At 39.6% G+C, this 11,748-nt stretch overlaps 1 protein-coding gene across 5 annotated transcripts; it reads right to left on the bottom strand.

Moving 5' to 3' along the window:
• Nucleotides 1–75: 75 nt before the first annotated feature.
• Nucleotides 76–11,504, bottom strand: traf1 (TNF receptor-associated factor 1). Of its 5 annotated transcripts, none has more exons than XM_031817856.1 (11): nucleotides 11,455–11,504; nucleotides 9,916–10,072; nucleotides 9,632–9,716; nucleotides 6,767–6,865; nucleotides 5,389–5,550; nucleotides 4,233–4,292; nucleotides 4,031–4,099; nucleotides 3,432–3,905; nucleotides 1,341–1,524; nucleotides 913–1,061; nucleotides 76–654 (listed from the first exon to the last, which is right to left on the bottom strand). In XM_031817856.1, the coding sequence occupies exons 3-11, from the start codon at nucleotides 9,689–9,691 to the stop codon at nucleotides 436–438; spliced, it is 1,476 nt and encodes a 491-aa protein (XP_031673716.1). In that variant the 5' UTR covers nucleotides 9,692–9,716; nucleotides 9,916–10,072; nucleotides 11,455–11,504; the 3' UTR covers nucleotides 76–435. The 5 variants fall into 5 exon arrangements, with proteins under 5 accessions (XP_031673716.1, XP_031673717.1, XP_031673715.1 ...); XM_031817857.1 differs by lacking the exon at nucleotides 11,455–11,504 and adding an exon at nucleotides 10,211–10,429 and having other exon boundaries at nucleotides 9,632–9,691; XM_031817855.1 differs by lacking the exon at nucleotides 11,455–11,504 and adding an exon at nucleotides 10,211–10,428.
• Between the last annotated feature and the right edge of the window lie 244 nt (nucleotides 11,505–11,748).

The following is an 11,748-nucleotide window of genomic DNA, read 5'->3' as shown; positions in this document are numbered from 1 at the left end:
TGCATGACTGTAAGTTGGTTTGGATAAAAGCATCTGTTAAATGGCATATATTAACATAATTGGTGGTTGATGCAATTCAGTGTTTATATTTTCTTTATTCATCTCATGAATTCACAGTTTTTTTTAAACAAAACTATAATATCTAATTAGCAGTAACAAAACCCCATTGATTGTCTTGAAATTATTTCTGAAAATGATACACCCTCATAAATACAAGTACAACCATACAATGATATTTCAGATTTTTCTCTTCTTCTAAAGAATAGATTAAATATATATTTATATGTAAAGCCAAAAAATATCTAGCTCTCAGAACCCTTAAAGTGTCCTCAACATAACCTAAACCAAGGTTGGTGTGAAAACCAAACCATTCCCTAATCCTTATTCTAACCCCCCCCCCCTCCTCCTCCTTTGATAGATCATTTGAAGCATGGCTCAGGATGAAGTGTCAACAACACACTTGATGAAGATTGTGTCGTCTTTCAAGTAGGCATGCTTAGGCGAGTGAAGTTTACCAAGAGGGAAGAAAAGTGGGCAACCACTGGCCACATTCATATCAGAGACAGGCCTTTGGAAGGATGAGGAGGTTAGATCGGGCCGGAAGGCGTCAATCACGTGTTCTCTGTGATTCTGATCAAGCAGGAAGAAGGTGACCTGGTGAGGAGATATGCTGATTAGACATTAACATGTCTGACAGACACTCACAAGATGGCTGATGATTCTTCATAATGTTAATGATGCAGAGGGAAAGAGATGAGAACTACATCCACAAAGAGGCATGATGAGTTTTTGTTGAGTTTTATCTACTGTAGAGACACATCTCAAATAACATTTCAGTTGAAAACGTCAACCCTTTAAACAAACCATTTATGATGTATGTTACACAGATATAACACAGAGAGTCTTCCTTACCTTGTGCTTGAATGGCCATGAGAGGAGTAGGTCATACTCCCCCTTCATGATCACAAAGAAAAGAGAGATATGAGTGCCTTTTCCCACCCCGTCACCATTCAGGTACAGCCTCATGCACACCTTGAATCCATACCTGGCCGTGTAGAACGCTAGAAAAAGGAGAGAGGACACAAACACATTGATATAAACTTGTTCCAGTGTTTCAGTGGATACAAATAATATTGGAGGGAACTTGGTTCCTCTGAACCAGTGCTGTCTGTATAATGTTTCAACAAAGCATCTACATAAGAACAATTTAGTTCAAATGAAGCACTTTCTAATGAAGGCCTATTTAATGCTGTATGCATAGAAGACTGTCCCTCCGTGTAAATAGACTGCCCTTCACCACTGGTTCCAATGTTTTAGATCAAGTTGAAAGAGTACTGTACCTGGAGAGTACATGTTTGGTCTATTCCCATGGCTAGAGACGGCCTCCTTCATTTTGGTGCTGAGGTCAGACAATCTCCAGATGAAGGTGCCGTCATAAGAGACCTCCTGGTGGGCGCTGAGACATTGTTTCATGGAGCTGATGACCAGATCTTTCCTGGCCATTCTATGCTCCTGCTCTGTCACCTACAGGGCAATATTCAATTAAATTCAAAACAACTTTATTAATCTCCTCAGGGTAAATTAAGAAGGCATAGTCAGGTTACTGTAGTATGTTCATTTGATCACCATGTTGCAGGACACCTTTCCTGCAATGCAGAACATTTAAAAAAATATATTTAAAAAAAGTTTTAAAAGGCATCTGGAGTTTGTCATTTCCACTTTGAAAGTTATATTTTTGATTTGAGAGAAATATTGGAGCATATGGTTACAGTGAATACAACAGATAAAAACTTATTGACAATGTAAAATTACCTTATATTCTTCTGTTAATTAAGCTGACACATTTTAGTATCCAGTGCAACAAGCACAGAGACCATTGTAATGTGTTCAACTGATAAACAGGGCCTGCTCCTGGCATAAGTGACATAATCAGTCGGTTAGGGCCCCCCGGCCGCTAGTGGGTCCTCGACCCAAAAAATGTAATAATAACTTTTTAAATGTTTTAGGAACTCAGTCAGGGTCTCAACTTACCGTTGAGGGTTACAATATTAGAACACACAAGGTACAAGTTCAACATTTGGTTGTGTCTCAATTAGCCATGTCAGTTTACAATATTTAGTTTGGTAAATTAGTCTAACCAGTTATGTATACTTGAAGTAGTCATGGCCAAATAGCAACCAGGCACAGAGGGCACGTGCCCAGGGGCCCTGACCTCCAGGGATCCCACATTGATTTTCTTAGTCACTCTCACTCAGATCATTAACATCACATAAGTCATGGCGAAATGTGTAGAATTGCAGGAAATTTACTTCAAAACCTACATTTTTCTCTCCAGGGGCGGGATTCTTAAGAACAGATTTATCAAATATTTACTCAGAGTTACAGTAGGAAATCCCCCAAAAGCTGAAATCCCCACAGCTGTCACTGAATAATGACATCTCTTTTCCCATTCATTATGAGTAAGGGGGTTGTTGAATTGTGATTTTCATCAACTGACTCCCATCAACAGTAGCTTGTGCATTCTTAAGCCATTTATGGCATGTTTATGGCACTTTTTATGGCTCCTGATTTTCTATTCCACTTTTTTGTCTCATAAATGTGTCTTTTTTGTCTGCTGCTGTTTGACATTAAATGTCCCCTTGGGATAAATAAAGTACCTATTGTATTCTACAGATGTAGGATCTTCATTTGATCACTCTGTTGCAGGAGAACTTTCCTGTAATTCAGGAAATGTTTAACTCGTAGTGTATTTTCAGGATTTAAAAGGCTTCTAAAGTTGGTAATTTCCACTTTGAAATTTCAGACTTGATTTTTCCTTACGAAAAATGTATCAACCACTACAACATGTCTATTAATTATAATCCACATAATGATTCACATTTCCTGTTGCTGCAGGATTATTTTCCTGCTGTAGGAAACTGGCTCAAATTAAGATCCTACATCAGTATGTACTGCTACATGAGAAGAGGCTGTCTACTCTAAGAGTCAGGGAGGAATGCTTGCAGAAGCGGCATATAAATTGATATTTTTCAGGAAGGCCAAATTCATTCTTGACAACAGTCCGTTTTTCCGACCAATATGTGACATTTGAGGATTTCCTTTCCCCATCACTGTTCAGCCAGCCAGACCAGCATTTTATTATGCTATTTTACTTCAAGAATAGTGGGTGTATGCAGCAATACTTAGTCTACAATTCCACCGCTGCAAATTAGGAGCATCAGAAAAGTTACTTTCTTGAACGTATTCGCCTACTTTTCTACAATTTGGGAGGATAGTAGACGCATGCACTTCTTAATAGTTGTTTTAAGAAGTATAATTCAACTGAACTTATTGGAGTGTGATTCAACTTTTTGGAAGTTCACGGCATGCTCTGGAATGAATCAGCTGGTCCACAAAGATGAGTTTATGCTCGAACTCAAGATATACTGTACCTTTATTTCTAAGTGAAAAATCAGTTCCTGGTTGCTCTGGTTCTCCCTCTCCACAGCCTTCATGCTCAGCTGGGTCTTCTCCACCTCCCTGTTCAGGACGGAGATGATGTTCTCAGATATCTGGACCCTCTGCTGCAGTGTGTCTATCTGCCGCCCTAGGTCCAAGAGTATGGTCACCTGGTCATCATCTCGCAGGCTGTGAGCTGCCGAGCTATTCCTTCCGTCCCCTCCTTCCGTCTCCAGCTCCCCTTCCCCCTTTAATAGTCCCATGTCCCAATGGAGCCTCAGGCCAGACAGAGTGTCTCTGAGATGGGGCAGCTGCTCATCCATAGCCCTGTTCTCCTTGCCTGGGGCAGGGGATGTTAGTGGGGAGGCCTGCAGGTCACTGCTGGTGGTGGTGGCGGCACGCAGCAGGAGCTGAAGGTGGCCAACATGGCTGCTGTTCTCATGCACTCTCAGCTTCTCTGTGGTCCCCTAAAATACATGGGATTAGAAGGCAAAAATGTCAATAACTGTACTGCAAAAGCTTTCTAATTTGCCACATTATTTGTATTTGATGCCCCATTTATTATAATGCAGTAATGGCATTAATATAATACCTTAAATGTGCAACCAACTTCAGAGAAAACACAATACTCTTTCCCCTTGGAACCTGGAAGAGGATTACTCTGTAGAATCAAGACAATTTTGACAATTAACATGTGGCAACAAAGAAGTGTTTCACAGCAACCATCAGCTATACAACAAATAACATCATTGGATTTGACAGGCGCTACATTAAGAACAAACATTTTTTCCTACCTTTCCCTTTCTTTGTTTTTTATCCGCTTTTTCCTCTCCAAGACTGTGACATGAGTGTGTCTGTAAAATAACACACAAAAATGCTGAAGATATTGAGAGAAACAGTCATCTGTAGGCCTACAGTTTCTTTCATAGAATCGATAGCTACACGAGGTATCTAGTAATACCATTGATTAAGTACAGCATTACTTAATTAGTACAGTACAGTAGAACAGTAAAGTAGTACAGTATTACTTAAGTAGTACAGTACAGTAGAACAGTAAAGTAGTACAGTATTTTGGGGCGGCAGGGTAGCCTAGTGGCTAGTGTTGGACTAGTAACCGAAAGGTTGCAAGTTCAAATCCCTGAACTGACAAGGTACAAATCTGTCATTCTGCCCCTGAACAGGCAGTTAACCCAAAGTTCCTAGGCTGTCATTGAAAATAAGAAGTTGTTCTTAACTGACTTGCCTAGGTAAATAAAAATAAATTACTTAAGTAGTACAGTATTACTGTTTCAGTGTAGTGAGTAGTATGTACTTAAAGCTTTTGGAGTCGGTCCTAACAATCCCTTGTATACATTTTACCCCGAATCATGATGCCCTACCCCCTAATGGTTAGCCTAACTTTACTTGAGTCTAAAGTGTTCTGTGGCTTTCTGCTCCCCTTCGCTGCAGTCCAACGCTCTCGGCAGCCTCCCGCCCTACTCAGATCACTGGCGAAAGGGAATATGGGGTAGCAGTAAACACTAGAGACCCTGCGGCTTCAGCTGCGCTGCAGGGACCCCTCCAATGTCACACTGACCCCATGTCCAAGACCCCAACCAATGTTTTTTTTTACTAGAGAACAATTCCAACATATTTTTGGGGGAATTCCCAACTCTGAAACTCCTGCAGTTTAGAGCCACAGGAAACAGTACACTGGCTATTTCTTTCCATAACTCCATTAGTCAGCAAGCACTACATTTTTATTAGGTGTGTTCCAAACTTTCAAAAGTCATAGAACTCTTTACCTCTTATCTAACCATTTTGTAGGAGGAAAAACACTTCATACCAGGGCTGAACATCTCAGAATGTCAGCGAGACCTGTTAGTGTCAGTATTTGCAACTCAGGCGAGGTGGTTAGTTTGACAGCTACTGAATGCACGTCTGGAACTGGATTCTTTGGGCCAGTCTTACCTGTAGCTCTATGGGGCGCAAAGAGTGGCAGCATGCAGGGCACACTGACATGTTGTTTGGACAGGCCTTCTCCAGGTGACAGGCCAAGGCCTTTCGCAGCACCATGTGACCACAGCCTATGTTGCAGGGGATTAGGGCATACTCACACTGCCCCTGGTGCTCCTGAACGAGGATTCAAGACAATTCAGAAAGAACAACAAAGCAATCTATAACCAAACCGAGCTCAGCACAACATTTCAGTGAATCAATCAATTTCATCCTCAACATCTCGATCTCAGTGCAAAATCAATATCAGCCATCAGGGGCCATTTTGATCTAGATCATTCAAAATAGGCCTCTGTTCTTTTTATTAGATTCTGTTTCCCCTTCTTTTTCAAATAAACTTTCAATGGCAACATTTCAACTAAACTTTATGAGATGATATACTTGTAATAAACAACCTAATTATCTTAGCAGCATTAGATGATGTATAATCACTAAGTACTGTCCTTATTAGAATTGTAGCATTGTGATCGAAATAACTTAGCTCTACAAATCGTTGAATTATTTTGGTACCAATTTAAAAGATTTGGTCTACAAGAGGACTTGGTATTTTAATTTCGTTTAGATGACATATTGGCCACTGATCCTGATCTAATTATGCAACTACTGTAAAGAACATTTTACATTTTACCTACAAATTACAGTGTATTTTTTAAATAAAAAATAAAGCTACAGCACCAGTCAAAGGCTTGGACACACCTACTCATTCAAGGGTCTTTCTTCATTTGTACTGTTTTCTACATTGTAGGATAATAGTGAAGACATCAAAACTATGAAATAACACATATGCAATCATGTAGTGTCCAAACAAATTAAAATATATTTTATATTTGAGATTCTTTAAAGTCCCACCCTTTGCCATGATGACAGCTTTGCACACTTCTGGCATTCTCTCAACCAGCTTTAAAGTTTCTTCAAGTGCAGTTGCAAAAACCATCAAGCACTATGATGAAACTGGCTCTCATGAGGATCAGCACAGGAAAGGAACACCTAGAGTTACCTCTGCTGCAGAGGATAAGTTAACTCGAGTTAACTGCACCTCAGATTGTGTGGGCAGAGCTGTCAACAAAGCAAAGGGTGGCTACTTTGAAGAATCTCAAATATAAAATATATTTAGATTTGTTTAACACTTTTTTGGTTACTACATGACTACATATGTGTTATTTTATCATTTTGATGTCTTCACTATTATTCTACAATGTAGAAAATAGTGAAAGAAAGAAACCCCTGAGTAGGTGTGTCCAAACTTTTGACTGGTACTGTATATCAGTGTCACTGTCACACAAAAAAGTCATTCTTAAATGTATCCTTCAAATGTATAAAAAAGTGTCAATACCTCAAAGTCCTTGAGAATACTCCTCCAGGAGCAACCTTGGTTAGCACAATGCACTTTCAACTCCAAGATCTCCTTATTGATGGCTGCATCACTGAATAACTGATGTAACACACAGGAAAAAGATTATCAACTTTCAGTACTTCAATTAATAATTCAGTACTTACACTTTAAATCACTTTATTCCTCAGAGGGAAAACGTTTATGCATAATAAAGAATGGCCGGATTTCTATATATCACACTGGCGATTTCTTCCGTGCTAAACTGGTTTGAACGACAACGTTTTCCGGCTGTCATTGTTCTGAGTTGATACAGTTTGAAGTGGATCTTTGAAGTGCTGCTGTCTGTGTCTCTATACTGTTAGATTTCAGAAGCAATAAATACACAAAGTCATTCTATCGCTTTAATCATCATCATAATAATACTTCAATATTACAGTAGCTAGTGAAAACTGACGACCAACAATGCACCCACTGTGGAAGGAACAGTCGGAGGCAGTCAAGCCTTTGCTTTGTGACCATAGAAAAGGGAAGATGAATGCTAAATGTAAGGTAAAAAATGTGAGTTATTGTTATAAGCTTCAGCAATTAGTTTCCATTCCACTGTGATGCTCACTAAGTATTCAATGTGGCTCATTAACCCGATTGAATCAAAATATAGGAGTCATCCGCCATGAAAATAGATTTTTCCAAATGTTCCGTCATATTGATATGAATATACTACGAGCCTATTATTTTAGCACGACAGACCAAAATCCTAATTAAACAAGTGAGCTGATTATGGGGCATCTGCTGTTCTGCCTAGGATGATGGGAGGAGCTCATGCTGAACCACATTCTTCTGGGCTTAGACTTGGATCAGAAGCATTCGGTTACAGTGATGACCAACATGGGCTCATTAATATGCTATTAATATGGTATTATCAAAAATAATACCTTTTAACCATTGTAGTTATATGTCACGCATGCTGAAGTATTAGTTTTATGTTACCTGCTGACTTAACATATTAATATTCACTAGTCATTTTTTGGTGAGACACATGTCTCCACCATAGAAAAACAACACTGCATTTTGACATGAATGGGAATGTCCTTTTTAGTCATTATTTTTCTATGGACTCAGCAGTGGACTAATTTACATCAGACACATTTCAACTTGTTCAACACTGTGAACTCTACAGCCATTCTAATTACACCACTGCACTCCACTCCAGCAATCTCTTCACATTGATTGTCTTTCTCAATTCTTACATTCGTCTGAGAAGACTTAGACCAGAACAGTGAAATAGTTTATGTCAATGCAATTCTCTGGTGAGAATTCAGCTAAAATCAGAATATAAACTCTGATTAGAGGGGGTAGATTATGTCACTGCCAATGTCAGACCTATGAGTCTCCTGTTTTGGGGAGCTGAAAAGTATAACTCAATTGTCAGTGTTTTAAACAATATCTAGGGCACTATTCAATCCGTAGCGCTGAAGAGCTGCGCTACAGTGCAGTAGAAATATAATTAAAGCTAATGTTCCCGCTTTAGCAGAGACTGCATTCACAGTAAACGTTGCATGTGTCAGACAATAGTAAATCATTTTATCTATCCAGATACAATATTTACTATTGCACATTTATTTTGTGTAGGAATACAAGGAATTAAATGCCAGACGTAGATGGAAGGTAGATGGATGGTAGATGGAAGGTAGATTAAAGGTAAATCACAGAGAATATTTGTAAGGGAAGGTAGATGGAAGTTAGATTGGATGGTAGATGGAAGGTACTGTAGATGGATGGTAGATGGAAGGCAGATGGATGGTAGATGGAAGGTAGATTAAAGGTAAATGCCAGAGATAGATGAAAGGTAAGGGAGGTAGATGGAAGTTTGAAGAAGGTAGATGGATGGTAGATGGAAGGTAGCTGGAAGGATGAGGAAGGTAGATGGATGGTAGATGGAAGGTAGATGGAAATCTGAAGAAGGTAGATAGAAGGAGAGTGCTTGGGATAACACTAGAAGCACCAATATTATACTGTTGTAGAGCCTCTATTTGAATGTGTATTTAGGAATAAATGTAATCTTGCTTCCCTATATTAGAGCAGGATCCTACCCACATCAAGTCCATTCACACATCACCTTGGTGTCTGTACCATGCATAATAGTCAAATAATGAAGAATGGAAATTATGATCACACCTCTATGTAAAGATACAGGGGCATGGGGGACTCTCCAACAACTGTTTCACTTTGGATTAAACTCATCCGACGTAGTTTTTATTTACAGGAAAGTTCACTTTTTGACGCTGTGGTGTTATAGTGAGTCTGAAAAGATAACTGTAGCCTACATTTAGAATGGTATTTTTAAAGGATGTCCTAACAAGGGGCAATCTGGGATTCGAAAAATAACAAAGTAGTCATCCTGCCACTTGTTTTGGTAAACGGCTGAGGGATGGGGCTGGAGAAAGGTGAACACTAGACGGAGCTATGGATGCTAGGCTTGACCATCCATGAGATAAAAAAAACATGTTTTGAATCATACCTGTGTTTATTAACAATTACATTGTTTTATAAACATTGGAGTAAAACAGGCTTATAATTTGGGCTCTGATGGGTTACAACAGTTGAGCTAAGCTCATGAGGCATTTACAAGTTAAATTCCCCAACAATCCATGGCTATATATCATAAATGTAAAAGGTAAAAAAGAATGTACCAATCCCAGATTGCCTCTTTAATGTGTTGTTGAAGCGTTTTTTTTGCAGTAACTTATCCGTGCCATAATGTTTTTGTTGCCCATACTCAAGGTCATATAGGCTTGCTGTGTCATTCAATTCTATCCACTTGTGCTATGACAGTATTTAAACAAAGTTCAGTAATACTATACATACATTGTCTGATGTCAGTATGCTTGTTTCACTCTCTGAGCTTGGATCTTCTTCTTTGCACATCTTGCAAACAAGGTTGTTGTTATTACTAAATAACAACAATGAACATATGGGATTAGATTTACAATACAATATACACAGATATGTTAACAGAATTGTAATATCTTAACTTAATTTAAGGGAATGGCAAAAAAGGGAAGTTGTAGGCTGTGTTAGAAATAGTTAAATTTGGTTATTGTTGAAGATGTTTCACAAAACTTTGAATATAAGTAATTTAAATGCCTTACCTCACTAACCAACTGACACAAGCGAGGCAGTAGCGGTGGCCGCACAAAGTTTGACGTGCCTCATTCAGTACGTTATTACAGTTGCTGCACAGGTACTTCTGCTGGGGTACATCATCGCAAATACTTTGAGGAAATCCAGAAGGATACTCATTTTCACCTGGTGCAGATGGATCATTGTGTAAGTTGCCAGTCGGTTTTAAACTAGACTCCATTTATAATTCACCAAGTTATGTTTAAGATGGTAATTGTCACTATTCTCTCCTAATATATGATGTGTCCATTAAATAGTGTCAACCTTTGTAACCTTTTTGAAGCGAGAAAACTACCGTGGATTTCCCCCCTGTGGTAACCTGGAAACGTGTTAAAACCCCATGTTTGGGGCCGAGCAATGTTGTACTTTACGGTGAGTAAGGCATCAACTCCAAGCATGGTGTGCAAATGAGGGGTAAATATTTCCAGGAGCCAGCTTACGTAATGCTATTACCCCGTACCCTACGCTTTCTCTCTCTCTCTCTCTCTCTCTCTCTCTCTCTCTCTCTCCTCTCTCTCTCTCTCTCTCTCTCTCTCTCTCTCTCTCTCTCTCTCTCTCTCTCTCTCTCTCTCGCTTTCTCTCTCTCTCTCTCCCTCTCTCTCTCTCTCTCTCTCTCTCTCTCTCTCTCCTCTCTCTCTCTCTCACTCTCACTTTCTTCTCTCTCATTCTTTCTCTCTCTCTCTCTCTCTCTCTCTCTCTCTCTCTCTCTCTCTCTTCTTTCTTTCTTTCTTTCTTTCTTTCTCTGCCTCTCACTCTCCCCCTTTCTCTCTCTCTCTGTCTCACTCTCTCTCAAGCTTTCTCCCTCGCCCTCTCCCCCTTCTCTCTCTCCCCCTCCCTCCCCCTCTCCCCACTCCCTCCCCCTCCCCCTCCCCCTCTCTCTCTCTCTCCCTCCCCCCTCTCTCTCCCTCAAACACACACACACACACACACACACACAGTTATTGTAACCTATTTCTCAGAAATCGCGAGGGGGTTCAATTGCCTCCATGACCGTCACATCCGCCAAATAGGAAAGTCCCTGTTCTATCATTTCCACACATCCTGTCACTCAACACCGAACACAACCTTGTGGTAGAGGCCCCTGAGAAGTTTGCCTATTGTTGCTGTTACTGTCAGTAAAAAAAAGTATTTTGTCATTATACAGAATAACTCAATTAGGTAACTGAAGATGATTACAATAATGAGCACATTACTAAAACATGTCGGTTGTAAAAAACAAACACACACAACACATAATATGACATAAGCATTGACTCCTCAAAAGGTCCCATAAAAATGAACCATAACTATCTGCTTTGTTGTTGCATGGCAACAGGCTGTCATGGCAAAACTAACAGTGATGCAAGTAATATGCAAGGATGTTTTAAAAGTGCAGTTTACATGAGCATTCACAAGATCCATTTTTCTTGGCAAAACAGCATATTTTCTATTCACATTGGTATTATTCTAAAATAATCTGTTCAAAGTTGAAGCACTGTACAGTACAACCAAAGATACTAGTAACTAACCTGAGATACACCACCGATGTTGTTACCAATGGGAGAAAATGAAACATAGTGGGCAGAACAAGTAAGGAAGTGGTCAGAGCCAAGCACAAGCTAGCGAGATCCTATTGGCTCTTTCTAGCATGTATTTGCATAATTCCATTAGGGAACGCCTACTCTGTGAAGTGTGTGTGTGTGCAATAACTCAATTCGCCTTTGCACTCCTAACGATGCAATTTTTAAGTTGACAAAACTCATTGCACTCTGTTCGTAACAGACTCTAGTTTTGGGAACAAAAAACTGTATTGGTATTGAGAT

This window comes from Oncorhynchus kisutch, linkage group LG3 (genome assembly GCF_002021735.2).
Source record: "Oncorhynchus kisutch isolate 150728-3 linkage group LG3, Okis_V2, whole genome shotgun sequence".
Taxonomy (NCBI): domain Eukaryota; kingdom Metazoa; phylum Chordata; class Actinopteri; order Salmoniformes; family Salmonidae; genus Oncorhynchus; species Oncorhynchus kisutch.
This window is presented reverse-complemented; position numbering and strand designations above follow the sequence as displayed.